Source organism: Mustelus asterias, chromosome 17 (assembly GCF_964213995.1).
Source record: "Mustelus asterias chromosome 17, sMusAst1.hap1.1, whole genome shotgun sequence".
Lineage (NCBI taxonomy): Eukaryota > Metazoa > Chordata > Chondrichthyes > Carcharhiniformes > Triakidae > Mustelus > Mustelus asterias.
The window spans coordinates 71,684,639-71,701,691 of NC_135817.1; the positions used below are offsets into that span (position 1 = coordinate 71,684,639).

General features: G+C 43.9%; 1 protein-coding gene across 1 annotated transcript in view; it reads right to left on the reverse strand.

The window, feature by feature from the left end:
- The window catches only part of LOC144506081 (suppressor of tumorigenicity 14 protein homolog), a 116,514-nt gene that overhangs the window by 32,663 nt on the left and 66,798 nt on the right, over positions 1–17,053 (reverse strand). The window contains exons 8-10 of the mRNA XM_078231897.1: positions 15,564–15,667; positions 9,029–9,162; positions 5,416–5,520 (exon numbers count right to left, since the gene is read on the reverse strand). Coding sequence (XP_078088023.1) covers positions 5,416–5,520; positions 9,029–9,162; positions 15,564–15,667 — 343 coding nt within the window. The remainder of the gene's footprint in view (positions 1–5,415; positions 5,521–9,028; positions 9,163–15,563; positions 15,668–17,053) is intronic.

A 17,053-nucleotide genomic window follows, 5' to 3' on the forward strand; every position in this document is an offset into this window, starting at 1 on the left:
TTTAGGACCACGCAATGAGGAAATTTGGCAGCACTGGTGGAAAATTGGTAAATAGGACAGAATTAAGGTAAATCTCAGCCATTCAGAATGGGCACAGTAAGAAGTCTCACAACACCAGGTTAAAGTCCAACCGGTCTATTTGGTATCACGAGCCTGATGAAGGAACAGCGCTCCGAAAGTTCGTGATACCAAATAAACCTGTTGGACTTTAACCTGGTGTTGTGAGACTTCTGACTGTGCCCACCCCAGTCCAACGCTGGCATCTCCGCATTCAGAATGGGAAATAATCAAAAATGCTATTTCCCAAGAGTTAATGCAGTTTTTTTCTGGCTATTCATTCATACATTGAACTTGGAGAAAACAGTCTTGAAATTTGTGAATGATTCCAAATTAGGGGCTAGGAAAATGACAAGAGAGATGCAAATGACTTCTGGAAGTCACAGACAGGTTAGTAGACTTCACAGAAAGGTGGAAGATGCAATTTATTTGGATAGTGTTGGGTAAAACATTTTGGGAGAAAAAATGAGAAATGGTCACAACGAAATGCGTTCAAGTGTATGGATATGCTTACACACTTATAAATACACAAGTCTCAGAGTTAGATAACAACACCTTGTATTCATATAGCATCTTTAATGTAGTAAAACATCCCATGATGCTTCACAGGACATTAACCAACAAAATATGAAACTGAGCCACATAAGGATCCATCGGGACAGATAGTCAAAGGTTTAGCCATAGAGGTAGGTCTTAATGAACATCACAATGGAGAAGAGGGAGATGGAGAGGAGGAGAAGTTTAGGGAAGGAATTACAGAATTAAGTGTCTAGGCACTGAAAACATGCTGCACATGGTGTGACAATAAAAATCAGAGATGCTCAAGTGGACAGAATCAGTTGAATGCAGAGAATGGAGGATTCTAGGGCAGCAGGAGGTCACAGACTGAGGCAGGGTGAGACCAAGGACAGATTCATAAACAAGGATAAGAATTTTAAAATAGTCATTTGGTCCTACAGAATTTGAGTATTGCTTGAAAAAAAAGACATGTCGAACCTTTTCATCTTTCACTCATCAGGATACTTTGCAAGAATTGTTGTTTTACCCTTGCACCAGCATTCTTGTGAACCGTGCTGATGGTGAGTGCAAGATGAAAAACTTTAACATGTCTCTTTTCTCAGCTATTTTAAAATATTGATGGTGTTTGAACATGAGCCAATGTTCATGTTCATGTTCATGGTGAACATGAGCCACCTGTGTGCAAACAAGCACACAGGTGATAATGAACAGAACTTGGTGTGAGTGCACAGTGGCTAGCACTGCTGCCTCATAGCGCCAGGGACCCGGATTCAATTCCCAGTTTGAGTCACTGTGTGGAGTTTGCACATTCTCCCCATGTCTGCGTGGGTTTCCTCCGGGTGCTCCGGTTCCCCCCCACAGTCCAAAGATGTGCAGGTTAGGTGAATTGGCCATGCTAAATTCTCCCTCAGGTGCCGGAATGTGGCGACTAGGGGATTTTCCCAGTAACTTCATTGCAATGTGAATGTAAGCCTTACTTGTGACTAATAAATAAACTTTAAATTTTAAATAAATTTTATATGGCAGGGGGATGTTGGATTACCTCACGTTTATGGGAAGATAGAAGATGAGAGGCCAACCAGAAGTGCATTAGAATACTCAATAGATAGTAAGGCATGGTTGAAGGTTTCAGCAGCAGATTTAGGGCAGTACAGTGGCACAGTGGCTAGCATGCTGCCTCACAGTGCCAGGTACCCGGGTTCAATTCCGGTCTCGGGTCATTGTCTGTGTCTAGTTGGCACATTCTCCCCGTGTCTGCGTGGTTTTCCTCTGGGCGCTCCAGTTTCTTTCCACAGTCCAAGGATGTGTGTATTAGGTTGATTGGCCATGCTCAATTGCCCCTAGTGTCAGGGGATTAGCAGGGCAAATATGTGAGGTTAGGGGAATAGTGCCTGGGTGGGATTAGGGTCGTTGCAGACTCGATGGGCTGAATGGCCTCCTTCTGCACTGTAGGGATCCTGTGATTCTATAAGCTGAGGCAGGAGTGCAATCAGGTGATGCTAGAGAAGTGGAAGTAGGCAGTCTTGGTGATGGAACAGATATGTGGTCGGAAGCTGATCTAGAGGTCATAGATTCGAGCAGTCCCATGCAGATGACAGGGAGAAGTAATGCACTTGTCAAGACAGTTGTTCAGCCACTGTTCCAGTGGTATGCAGAGGTTTAGGTGTCTTATTTTTAAAAATGCACCAATGCCACAGAAAACATGGATTCACTAGAATAATGCAAGGGCTGGGAAACTATAAGGAGTGATAAAATATACTGAGATTATTTCCACTGAACTAGTAATAGCAGTTTTAAAATTATGAAAGAATTTTCATACAATGATATGGGGCATCAGTGAAAATTGTCACGGAGTGATAAGAGATATCAGGAGAAATTTCTTTACTCAGAGGATTGTTGGGGCATGGATTAATTTGTCACCAGGAGCAGAGACCATAGCATTTTAAGGGAACATTCAAATGAATATTTGTCAGGGAAAAAACAGGATTCTGAGGAGAGAGAGTGGAAGCATAGAATTATTTTGACAGCAGGTTCACCGCCAAACTTGGCGTCCCCCCCCATCTTGCACCTTGTTGTCCTTGTCTCCCTTATGCCAGGTTTCCCAAGATCTGGGAACCCTGACTAGCAGGGTAAAACCTATATAAGCAGGTTAAATCTGAGACTGCTAGCCTCAATAAATTATTGAAATAGGCAACACTCCTCCTAGGGTGTCTTGGCTCTCTGGCATAGTCTTACCACCGTTAAACCCAGAAAGGAGTGGGTTGGAGCTTTTTTTAAAAAATTACATCTCTTTTCATCCCAATCCTATAAAACTATAAGGAGATAGGCTTGGATTGTTTTCTTTAGAGCAAAGATGGTTGAGGGGGAACATGATTGAGGTGGATAAGATTGTGAGGGGTATGGACAGTGTGAGTAGGGAGCAGCTGTTCCCCTTGCTAAGGGATCAATCCTGAGGGGACATAATTTGAGGGTGAGGGGCAGGAGATTCAGAGGGGATGTGAAGGTGGTGGGAATCTGGCATACACTAGGGAAGGTAGTGGAAACCGGAAACCTTACAACTTTTAAAAAATATTTGAATGGGCATTTGAAGTATCATAATATTCAAGGATATGGAATAAGTGCAGGAAAATGGGATTAGCATACCTTTAATGGTAGTCATAGTCGGTGCAGACTCGATGGGCCAAAGAGCCTGTTCAGCACTATATGACTCTATGACTAACCCATTCATTGTCAGGTTGAAAATTCATCCCAACCTTTATACGGTTTTACATTTTTTCAGATTTGATATTTTTAAGTAATACATAAATGTCAATTTACAGAACATGGAAAAAACGACCAGCTTCATATAGGTAGACAACTCAAAATTTTAACGTTGAATTTCTTCTTCGCCGTCTGCTACTAACCTGTCCAAATTTCTTAACTCAGCCTGATCCGGAGCCTTATAGTTTCTTTAACCATTTCCTGTCATTCATTCCATATTTCTCTACCCCCCCAACTCAACCCAGCTCCTGCTCACCTCAATAATAAGAGCTGAAGAGGTCAGCTCAGTGCCACGTGATGTATTCCTCTTGATTCTCTTTCTGCATTTGCGATGCATAAGGTGGACAAAGCACATGCTTACACCTGTTTCCGTGGCCAGTTTTTTCCAGGAACTGGTGGCTAACCTGTCACCAGAGGGCACCACTCCACACCAAGCAACTTGACAAACAAGTTGTTTGACTACATTATGAATGCACATGTCATGGCCGTCAAGTCAAATCTGGGGACCTGAACCCAGAACTTCTAACTCGGAGGCAGCGATGCTATCGACTGCGCCACAAAACCTGCCATGTGAAATGCTTTCACATATTTTCTTTTCATTGCGATCTGAATGCACATGAACTGAAAGAAAATGCTCCCTCTTCACATTCACCAGGCAGTCTCACCCCTCTCTCTGTATTGCAAAGACGGTGCCCAGATATCCCCTTATTATTGCAAAAGCTGCAACTGGATGTCCCCCCAAACCTACACAATGTAAATGCAGCCAGGAATCCCGAAATCTCCTGCTGCCATCATAAGCTCTTTTTCCATTCCGTTTCTTCTTTAGCATTCAGCTGTCAGCTATTGGGGAACAGCTGGATTAATTTAAAAATAATACTTGGTCATATGTACATTATAATTGCTAAAGCAACGTCCTACCATGATCCCTATTGTAAACCAACAAATGATGCTCCCCCGCTTCTGCCTGGACAGTTACTAAGAAGTTAAAGCTCACGAGTTCTCCACACATTCACATGTGGCCAGAAGAACTTGGCTGTCATGCATTATGGGGCCACCCCGGCACAATACAGGAAGCTTAAATCCCATACCTATGTTTATCATCCAAAGCTGAAAGGCAGTAAAAACCTGAAAGCCATGGATCGGTATAACCTTTCTCTCCCTGATTCAAGATGCTACCCACCATTTCTGGCTGCTTTTCCCAGTTACTATTCAATAGTTTCTTCCACAATTCAGCCCAAAGCACTACTGGAGGAACCAAAAAAAATAACAGAACTGCATCTGCAAATGATGACTCTTGGGGAGCATCTCAAAACAGCTGAAGTATGATACAAAACAGGATTTGTCAGCATCCATAGTAACCATAGTTTTCACTTAACTTTCAGATTTAATGATAAATGTCTTAAATACATTGGCACATATAATTCAATTCTGTTCATAAATATATGAAATATATTTAGGTTGTGATGAACAAAGCATCGTAGCTGTGAGGGACAGCTCGGTGGATAGGATAGTAGGATGTAGATAGGCTGGAAAATTGGGCGGGGATCCTGGATTCAGGATTCAATCCTGGACCGGGGAGCGGCGCGGGCTTGGAGGGCCGAAGGGCCTGTTCCTGTGCTGTATTGTTCTTTGTTCTTATATATTTATGTTTTAATCCTTATGCTGTAAATGTGTGCAATTACAGTCACTGGTTGAAACCAAATCTTGACAATGTTGGTACATGCTGGCACCAATACATTTGGCAAGCGTTGTTTTAAACATCTGGAGGAAAGAATGACTTTTGTTTTGGTCTTCACAGTAAATTAATAAACACAAATTTGAATAATTACTGATGATGTTACACCTATAAAGCAGAATCTCCTACAAAGAAACAAAAGTGACTTGTCTTAGTCAATTGGTGTAGTCAATCGATTAATTTTGTAAATAATTGTGCAACAGAATCTAATGGTTAGTTTGGAATTTTTTTTGTTACTTTGATTGCAATTAGGGTTCTTCAGGAATCCACTCTTCTGTTTGTTTAAACTGCAACTCCATCTAACGCAAGCAAAGCTGTTTGCCAGTATTTTCTCTTTTACTTACCACAGTTTTCCTCATCACTTTTATCTTTGCAATGAAACCAACCATCGCATTTGTTGCTCATGAGCTCACATTTTCCATCTCCGCATATGTGCATTCCTTGGCATTCTGTGACACAATGTAGTTTATCGTTATATTAAGTGAACTAAGGTAAGGGCCACTATACACATTTTTTCCTGCTCTTACTGCCCATATGTTGTTGGCTGGATCCCAATGAAAAGGCAGTTGTACAACCTTTACCAAGTACTTTACCACTGCCACTTTGAAACCGGTCACTACAAGGTGTCTAAGTACACACTACGTCTGTTATTTTTATTCTTTCACGGGATGTGGGCGTTGCTGGCCAGGCCAGAATTTTTATTGCCCATCCCTAATTGCCCTTGAGAAGATAGTGGTGAGTTGCTTTCTTGAACTGCTGCCGTCCACAGTGCTGTTAGGGAGGATTTTGATACCCTGGTTTCTCCTTCTGAACGAACAATAGGCCAGCTGAGATTATTGAGAAATTAATCACACTCAACCAGTCAACAGTGCAAGGTTGGCAATAAACATAGAACATAGAACATAGAACATTACAGCGCAGAACAGGCCCTTCGGCCCACGATGTTGCACCGACCAGTTAAAAAAAAACTGTGACCCTCCAACCTAAACCAATTTCTTTTCGTCCATGAACCTATCTACGGATCTCTTAAACGCCCCCAAACTAGGCGCATTTACAACTGATGCTGGCAGGGCATTCCAATCCCTCACCACCCTCTGGGTAAAGAACCTACCCCTGACATCGGTTCTATAACTACCCCCCCTCAATTTAAAGCCATGCCCCCTCGTGCTGGATTTCTCCATCAGAGGAAAAAGGCTATCACTATCCACCCTATCTAAACCTCTAATCATCTTATATGTTTCAATAAGATCCCCTCTTAGCCGCCGCCTTTCCAGCGAAAACAATCCCAAATCCCTCAGCCTCTCCTCATAGGATTTCCCCTCCATACCAGGCAACATCCTGGTAAACCTCCTCTGCACCCTCTCCAAAGCCTCCACATCCTTCCTGTAATGTGGGGACCAGAACTGCACACAGTACTCCAAGTGCGGCCGCACCAGAGTTGTGTACAGTTGCAACATAACGCTACGAGAAGGGAATGGATGGCAATGGCAGGGATAAGGGCAGAAGCTGGAAAAGGTTGGGATGGGGACGGATGAAGAATGCCAGCATGACCTGGGAATGGAGGAAACTGTGCAGCTCAGATGGGAGTAAACAGGGTTGAATCTTCCCCATGCTGTGGTGGCGAGCTTGAAGATGAAGAGGGCCAACGGCAGCAGCCAGTTATGGACTAAAGTAGGTCCAATTTTGTGGCCGTGTCGACTTTTCTGTTGTGAGTAGGACAACTCTTCCCCAATCCCCCAATTCTCCAGCTGTGCATAGAAATCACCATGAAAGTCATGGAAAAATCCTGCCCGGAATGTATAACATCATAAATGTGGTATGTAGTGTATTTGTTGTTAGTGCGAGTAAAAGTAACTTACTTTAAATATATGAATAGTGAATTTAAAAATAGAAATCTGGGAAAAAAAGTTTTTTTAATTCAGTCATGGGAGTTGCTGGCTGGCCAACATTTATTGCCCATCCCTTGTTGCTCTTGTTCAGAGGGCAGGCAGCTGAGAGTCAACCACATTGCTGTGGCTCTGGAGTCACATGTAGGTCAGACCAGGTAAGGACGGCAGATTACCTTCCCTAAAGGACATTAGTGAACCAGATGGATTTTTCTGACAATCGACAATGGTTTCATGGTCATCAGTAGATTCTTAATTGTGGATATTTTTATTTTATTTTATTCAAATTTCACCATCTGCCATGGTGGGATTCGAACCCGGGTCCCCAGAACATTAGCTAAGTTTCTGGATTAATAGTCTAGCGATAATACCACTAGGCCGTCGCCTCCCCCTAAATTGCACCATTACGTGAGGTTTGGAGAGGATCTTCTAAACGAAAGAACTAAATTCAAATGTGTTCCAACAGAGGAACATTTTTGGTAATATTATGTAACATTTTAGAGACTGGCAAAGGGAAGAAAATACAAATTAATTTCGTCCTTTTGGTATTGGTAATAAAACCCCCAACCTAACAGAGTGAATTGAACTATATTTTGCTTGTCTACCAAAATTTTTGGCATAGGAGCTGCGAAAACACTGGGAAAATGGTGGTATGAATCCAAATTATACCATTTCCTGGGGCTCTCTGTGTTTCATTGGTGAAGTTACTACAGCTAAGTAGGAAATCCCCCTGTGTTCTAATTCAATAATGTAAGCAGGAGCTGCCGAATTTCAAATCCTCTTTAAATCATGAAGATCCTTATCCGCATTCAAATGGTTAAAATCCCTCTTCCAACCAAAATGGGTGGGAGAGACATCAAGGCTTCAAGGGTTCTGGGCCAGGCTGACAAATGGCAGAAGGAGGCTGGCCGAAAGCAAAGGAAGCCCAAGGTTTCCTTGTTGGGCTGGGAGAAACATTTCTGCCTCTTCCAACCTATAAGGAATTTTTCAAAAGTTGAACAAATTAATTACCTAGGACTCTTCTGACCCAGTGTTTCTTGCTGGTGCTTTGGAAAGTGTTATGTTAAATTGGCAGAAGGGCCCAAATGAAGTCATCAAACCCCGACATGTCACTCAATGCAGACACATTGAGAATGCAGCAGCTTACACCTGGCTCCTGTCCCGGTTCAGATGGGAAGGTAAATCTGAATACATATCTACGTCAACCAGGTTACTGTGTAAAATTATCATTCTTATTTTAAAATTCCCACTCCCCCTTCCCCAGATGATCTGCGTTTACAGGGCTGGCTGGAAGTGACATTTTCCAGGGCGGCCTTATGAACATTGGAAATCAGCACAGGAGCAGCACGCACCATGGAGACTGGAACGAGGTGAGGCCAAGGTCCATCCTGGGAATGGAGTGAGGTGAGGCCAGGATCCAGGACGGGAACAAAACAATTTCGGGTCCAGCCCAGGAGCGAGGGGTGAGATTGATGAGTCCCCAGGGCCTTGAGGCCAGAGGAAGGGGGGAATGTTTGGAAGGAGTGTACCAAGATAGATCTGAGCGTGTCGGGATAGCCATGAGTGTGTTGGGATAGATATGAGCATGTCATCAAATTTTATATCAAATTCATTCCAAATTAGAACTATTGATGTCAAATTGTAATTGAGAGCATTGAGTATACATGAAAGCAAAAATGATGTCAAAACTTTCAGGTACGGATGTTTCACCTGAAAACTCCTAATAGTCATGTCGTTTTGTTTTCTGACTTGGATGAGATTCAAGTAGTATTTGCATTCTTTAATGGGCATGGAAAGTATCTGACATATAGTTGCATGTATTGGCTGAAACCAGGCATGACCTGTCCATTTTTAATCCATCGTTCAAGTTTTTGCTTTAAGTCAAATAACTAAATATGGAATGAACAAAAGACTGGATTTAATAACTGACTCACTGGAGAACTACATTCTACTGTTATAAAATTTCATAACTAGCAAAGGGGGTTGAGAAAGCCATGCTGATATCAAGCAGGAAATGCGAGGCTTTAAACACCATTTTCCATTATTTACTGAGTTGGCTGAAAGTGCTCACCATTTTCGGGATTGAAGCTGCTATATTCAGCACGAAATCCACGGTTATTGTTATAAAAGTCGGAATGAAACTGAACTGTTAAGACATTAGAGGCACTGGGTACCACCAACGACCTGGAGTGTTCACCACAGTATCTGTATAAAAAAAAGCACTCATTAAGCATAAAAGAACATCTAGAAATCGATGTCTACCATATCACTCCAAATAATATAATTAACAGAGATAATAAAATATGTGATACTTTACATAACAAGTCTACACCAATATCCTCTTTATGTTACATTTATATATTATATCAGATGATCATGTGACCAGAGCATATTGATTCATGCTACATTTTATTTATCGTTTAATATGTTACTGGTTAAACATATTGACTGAGTAGAAAAATAAAGCAAAATCTAAATGACCTGAGGTGGATGATTTGTTAACAATCATGAAAAGATTGAAATGGTTTATGAACCATTGTTGAATTCCATCATTGTTATTCATCTACATGATCTGGATTTTTGCCCTCAAGGCAGGTGGGCAGAGTCAATAGATTTCCCAACTCGGCGCACCCGCCTCAAGAGAAACAGCCCTGAATCACAAGGTTTTCATTCTGGACAGACTGGGTGTGTACTGGATTCGTGCCTGCTGCTCCCAGAAACAGTGCAGAGGCAGCCACAGGGGTGGCTAGATGCTGAGGCGAGCAGTTTAAATGACCCACCTCAATGCCTTGGGATATTGTAATAAAAATGAACAAAAAAAAAACACCCTTCACACCACCTCACTACCCCAACTATTCCAACTGCACTAGCCATGCCAACTTATGTTCCCACCCACACCTCCATTACCAGAGTTCCAAGAATTCTTAACCTGTGTCTGGTTGGTTTGTACAGAATCCAGGCTATCTGCTAAATTCGCAAATATAAAAAGAATCCCACGTGAATATAGCGCAACACATCAGCCAATACACTCCACTAGTATAATGTCTCTGTGTGCTAGGTAATTATCCCTTCCAACATTTTCAGATCCTGGAAAAGGCAATGATGTGTAGCAAAGCTCTTAGGAGCACAATACTGTATCAGAGCAAATAGCATTCCACTGAGCTTTCCTGGCCATGTGGGACATTCAAAGATTGGCATGTGATGAGGGATTGAGGTACAACTGGGTACAGCAGAGTATGCTTGATTCTCAGGGGACAGTAGGGTGTTGTGTGCCAGTATACACAGAACGGAAGCACAGCTTGTTTGAATGCTTCAATAAGCTGGCTACAGATACATAGTATAGTGCAAAGAATGCTGTAGCACTTGCTGCATGCAGAAGGGTCATTTGAATCTTCATGCATCTACTTCACGGAATGAATGTTAACTTGTCTATAACGCAGTATATGGTGCACACATAGAAGCAGATTGCCTGGCATGCATTATGTCCGTCACAGTTACATAGAATGTAAGGACAGAATCTGAACATCACCACACCTATTTTTTGTGCAATACGGAGGGCTGGGGTATTAATTTCTACTCACGATCAATGTTCCCTCTGTGGTGAACCACTGTTACTACATGTATGTGCCTGGACACACCCATGCTGCACCTGGCCCGAGACTCCTCCCTTTCCACCTGAGACCCCTCCCTTTCCACCCAGAGTGGGGTATAAAGGTGATGGTCCCTCCTCCTTGCCTCAGTCCAGACCAGGTCAGCTACAAGGGTGTGCTCCTGTTCTCTGTGAATAAAAGCCTATTAGTTTTCCCTCACTCTCAGAAGTCTTCGCGTTGTAATTGATAGTGCATCACCCTCTGAACTGCACAAGTTCATGACCGTTTCTGTGTGGAAAGTGTGATCAGCATCCCTCAGCAAGCCAGTGAGGGCCCATTCAGTAGACATTGGCCACACGTGGACAATGACTGTGAGTATCCTGTAGTGTAGGTGCCTGTTTAGCTAATTATCTCTTTTCGCTATTCCTGCCACCAACAAGGAAAGGTGAGGCAGAGCATCAGCCAGCTCATCAGCCCCAGTCCCCAAAGCAGCTCGATGAGGAGTCAGAAGATCCATCTCTGTGTTCACCTGCATCTTCCAATAGCAGAGATACAAACACCTTGGTGGATCCTTATTTTAGAGCAGGCTAAGAGTACCTATCTGATGAGCACTTCACAGACATGGGTCTACAGCAGGTGGAGTGAGTGTCAGCCAAGGTCTCTGACACTCAGGTGGACTGCTGGAGACCAAGCAGCTGCAAAGACAGGCAGGGGAAATTCAGGCAGGGTTGTCAGAAGTTTTCAGCAGACTGGAACACTAGATGGAAGAGTCCAGTCATGTTCTGTCTGATGTTATGGCTCTGGCATGTGAACATGCCAAAGTCACCAATGGAAGGAAGGGTAGAGACCCTATTTCCACCCCCCCACCCCCCCCCCCGCCCCCCCCACTCTTCCTCCCCTCACCTCCAGGGATGAGGAGTTTCAGTTGAACATCCCAGGGGCAGTCACACAGAAATCTCTAAAGTTGTTCAGAAGCTCCAAATCCCCTTTGCCTATAATCCCATCCACTTCAGTCAGTCTGGTCAAGTGGTAGGTCATCTGCCCAAAGCAGGAGACCCTCATCAGGCCAGGACCCCAGGCCTTGTCCTCCAGAAGATGCCCCACAATTTCAGGGCATAGCAGTGAGTGGGCTGCCCCACATTCATGGTGGATATCAGAGATGTAGTGGTAGAGTAGGAAATTAAGAGCTGACAGCACAATGGTGAAACACGTGTTTGTTCTCTGTATATATTTTGCTCCTTTCTTTGTAAATATATTTTGCTCCTTTCCATAAATGTCTCAGGTACTGAATGGCTCTTCCATGGTATTGCAATTTTCTGCACTCTTCCAAGGATGATAGGATGAGGGATGAATTGGCTAAGGTAGACTGGGAGAGCAGGCTGGCAGGTAGGATAGCTGAGGAACAGTGGAGGATTTTTAAGGAGATCCTTTTCAGTTCTCAGCAAAAATATATTCCAGCAAAAAACAAGGATTGTAAGAAAAGGGAGAACCAGCCGTGGATAACGAAGGAAATAAAGGAGAGTATTAAAATAAAAACAGCTGCGTACAGAGTGGCCAAAAATAGTGGAGAAACAAGTGATTGGGAAAAATTTAAGAAACAACAAAGAGAGACTAAGAAAGCGATAAAGAAAGGAAGGATAGACTATGAAGCTAGGCTAGCAATTAATATAAAAAATGATAGTAAAAGTTTTTATAAATATATAAAAAGGAATAGAGTGGCTAGAGTGAATGTTGGACCCTTGGAGGACGAGAGGGGGGAGTTAATAGTGGGAAATGAGGATATGGCTGAGTCTTTAAATAAGTTTTTTGTGTCGGTCTTCACGGTGGAGGACACAAATAGTTTGCCAAATATTAACGATAGAGGGTTGGCAGCAGGAGAAATACTTAATACAATTAATGTTACCAGAGAGGCAGTGCTGGGTAGACTAATGGGACTGAAGGTGGACAAGTCCCCGGGTCCGGATGGAATGCATCCCAGGGTATTGAAAGAAATGTCAGAGGTAATAGTGGATGCATTAGTGATTATTTATCAAAACTCGTTGCATTCTGGGGTAGTGCCGGTTGATTGGAAAACGGCTAATGTTACGCCGCTGTTTAAAAAAGGAAGGAGACAAAAGGCGGGTAACTATAGGCCGGTCAGCTTAACGTCTGTAGTAGGGAAAATGCTGGAATCCATTATTAAAGAGGAGATAGCAGGGCATCTGGATAGAAATGGTTCGATCAATCAGACACAGCATGGATTCATGAGGGGAAAGTCGTGCTTGACGAACATGTTGGATTTTTATGAAGATGTGACTAGGGCGGTTGATGGAGGAGAACCGGTGGATGCGGTGTTTTTGGATTTCCAAAAGGCGTTTGATAAGGTGCCCCATAAAAAGCTGCTGAAGAAGATTAGGGCACACGGAGTTGGGGGTAGTGTGTTAAAGTGGATTGGGGACTGGCTATCCGACAGGAAGCAAAGAGTCGGAATAAATGGGTGTTTTTCCGGTTGGAGGAAGGTAACTAGTGGCGTGCCGCAGGGATCGGTACTTGGGCCGCAACTATTTACCATTTATATAGATGATCTGGAGGAGGGGACGGAGTGTAGGGTAACGAAGTTTGCAGACGACACAAAGATAAGTGGAAAAGTGAATCGTGTGGAGGACGGAGAAGATCTGCAGAGAGATTTGGACAGGCTGAGTGAGTGGGCGAGGATATGGCAAATGGAGTATAACGTTGATAAATGCGAGGTTATACACTTTGGAGGAAATAATAACAAATGGGATTACTATCTCAATGGAAACAAATTAAAACATGCTACCGTGCAAAGGGACCTGGGGGTCCTTGTGCATGAGACGCAAAAGCCCAGTCTGCAGGTACAACAGGTGATCAAGAAGGCAAATGGGATGTTGGCCTATATCACGAGGGGGATAGAATATAAAAGCAGGGATGTCTTGATGCACCTGTACAGGGCATTGGTGAGGTCGCAGCTGGAATACTGTGTGCAGTATTGGTCCCCTTATATGAGGAAGGATATATTGGCATTGGAGGGAGTGCAGAGAAGGTTCACCAGGTTGATCCCGGAGATGAGGGGTTTGGATTATGAGGAGAGGCTGAGGAGATTGGGTTTGTACTCGTTGGAGTTTAGAAGGATGAGGGGGGATCTTATGGAGACTTATAAGATAATGCGGGGGCTGGATAGGGTGGAGGCGGAGAGATTCTTTCCACTTAGTAAGGAAGTTAAAACTAGAGGACACAGCCTCAAAGTAAAGGGTTTAAGACAGAGTTGAGGAGGAACTTCTTCTCCCAGAGGGTGGTGAATCTCTGGAATTCTCTGCCCACTGAGGTGGTGGAGGCTACCTCGCTGAATATGTTTAAAGCGCGGATGGATGGATTCCTGATCTGTAAGGGAATTAAGGGTTATGGGGATCAGGCGGGTAAGTGGTACTGATCCACGTCAGATCAGCCATGATCTTATTGAATGGCGGGGCAGGCTCGAGGGGCTAGATGGCCTACTCCTGCTCCTATTTCTTATGTTCTTATGTTCTTATAACAGATGCTCCTACCCACCATCCCCCACCCCACAGTATCTCCCATCGTATCCTTCAGCTATATGTTGCCTCCCTCAATCTCAGCTCAGTAAATCACCTTTATGTCCACTTAACCCAGATGAAGAAAGCCAGTTCCTATCTGAATATATTGGTTAGACAATTCATTGTGTCAGAGGATCTGATAATATGGCCTCCTGAGTATACTTCTCGGAAGGTTATTTATAATCCTGATGCAGCTGCACTGAAGGCTGTACTCTGTGTTTGTTACAGGTATGTATCAACACCCACCTTGGAATCATTCCAACCAAATGCACTTTTCATTGGCCTCCATGTAATGACTGTCAGGTTAGGGTTACAGATTAATTAATCGTTGTGGACCATAGCTTTTCATGCCTGCCTGCAGCATTAACTCGTAACCACATTTACAACTGAACATTATTATTTCATTAGTTCCCACTCTCCACAGGCATGATGCAGAGCAATGAACGTAGCTTCCACTTGGTGACTCCTGAAATGTCTGCTAGATGACATTGAGTCTATGATGTTATTATATCTGTGTGCTTAGCTTCATGATGCCAGCTTATTGTATGTGAGACTGCGAGTTTACACCTGAAGGTTTGGCTAGTGTGGCTTTAAGGAATCCCTGTGCTAAATCGCATAAGCACAATCGACATGGATCTCTGAATGTGAGGAAAGTCTGTATCCTGGGCTTCCTCCTACACATTGTACTCTAGTAGAATGAAAACGTGGAGGACTGTAATGGGATGAGAGTGAAGATCCTGTACATTTTTAGTATTTTGAGAGCACTAAGTTATCCTTAAATGTTGTGTTGCGACTGAGTGGACCATGTCTCCCTAGATGCCAAGGCAATACTGGATGTGAACTTGGGAATCTCCTGTTGCATGTAAGATCATGAGTGCTTGTCAATGATCACCGGGTGGTCCTGCTGAAGCACTTTCTGTGCACAAAGAAGTGACCTAACTCGGAGGCTCACTTCCATGCTGTAGAATGGCAGATCACAGTGTCCTGAAGAACAATGTGGTCCTGGAGGCCCAGTGTCAAGATGAGGCCTAATCTCTAACCATGCATGAGAGATGGCCTTTGGAGAGATGCTGCTGTCCAGATTGCAAGACTCCTGGCATTCTGCCATTGGTGAATTAATGTTTGCAAGGTGTTCCTTGCAAAGGTGGGTGTTGATACATACCTGTAACAACACAGAGTTGAAGATCTTTATTTGTGATAGTGGGGATGTCAGGAGGAGACTAAAGTGGATCATCCATTATTAAATTAACTTATTTACAACCAATAAAATATAACTTCTCCCTCTATAATATTTCTCAGCCTAAATATTTGGAATTTAATCCTAACAGGGAGAAGTGAAAGGCTAACTGGGGTACCTGGAAAAGAACTAGTCTAAGTATAAGTCACTTAGAACAGATTCATTCAGCATAACATTTTAAATGTTTGTATTAGCAAGCTCACACACCGTTTACCATCAACAGAAATCCAGTCTTTTTTGCAGTTTGGCTGCATGCCTTCCAACTTCAGAGTTGGAAACTGGATCCGGAGTCTCAGCTTTGGGTCTGGGACCTAAACACAAAGCAGAAATCATAGAAAATATTTAATTCAGAAGAGTTTAATAAAGCCTCCATTTCAGCAGTTAAGCCTCAATTTCCCATCGGTGCGCGCTTGCTATCAGATGTTCCTGTCAGCATGATTGAGCTGACTTCAGATTTTATTTCCTTTTTAACCACCCAGTTGCAAAAGCCAAAGACGTGAGATTATTAACTGGGCGGAATTTTCCCCAAAAATGACAATGTCATTTCTTGCAGGAAAATCAGTGCAATTCCTGCTGGCCCTGGTGCTGTGATTTGGACTGCAAATTTTAAGCACTTAGAAAAAAATGTCCCCCCCCCCCCCCCCTCCCCTCCCCCAGTATAAAAAAACACTGTGCCCAAGGTGAAAAGCATCTGATTCGCTCGCCCAGAGGGTCATCTGAGCACTTCATTTTAAACAGCTCCATGGCACTTGATCTCATTCAAACCAGGAGGATGGCAGCTAGAATACCAGATCCCAGAGGTGCAGTCCATGCAGCACATGTTATCTGACAGCTCCGGGGAGGACACCGGGTCCTGTAAACCTTCGGTCTCCTTCTACGCCTTCGAGCCCCCTGTTTGGCTTGAGCGGCCTCCAGCCCTTGAGCCTGCCCTACAGTTCCCTGGCGCTGTATGTTCCCTGTGTCTCCGCTTATTGCTGCTGGAGTCTGTGCTCCTCCAGCAGTGTTGTAAGCAGAATTGCCAGCTCCACTGGCTCTGTCCTGAGACCTCTCGGTAACCTCTGAGGACTGAGAGAGACAGACATAGTCGTGTTGTGTCCCATCTGGTTACCTTCATACATGCTCCTCACCAATTGTTTTCCCAGTTCTGGAAGCAGCCACTCCTATACCTTATCCCGGGCTACCACTCACTCACATGTCTGGTGCCCTTCCATCGCCATTGCTTGACCAGCTCTGGTTAATGCCCACAACCTTTCAGAGTCACCTCTGGCCTCCCATCTGGTTGCCCCTACCTTAATTTCTATTTCACTGGGGTTCTGATAGGATGCTTCAGTGGTCGCCAATCCCTCATGGGCAGGTCAACTGGACACATATCCATCTTGAGGGCTAATGGATCCTCAATGACAGGCGCTGCTGACATCGGGCAATTATGCTCACACATTTTGCCTCGATCCCTTGCACCCAAGCGTTATCCTTGAAACATGAGTTTTCACCCATATCTTTGATTTTGAGATGTGGCCAGCTGACATTTACCATTCCCCCCCCCCCCCAACCGCCCTCCAAACCAGACACACCAGTCTGGTCACCATGCTGCTTTCACTTTTGGGGTCTTGTCCGACAGCCCCTTAGGCCCATCTCCTTCACTCTCATCTCAGCCTTCCCCCCACCTCATAAGTCCCACACCCGTAGCTGTCTCATGC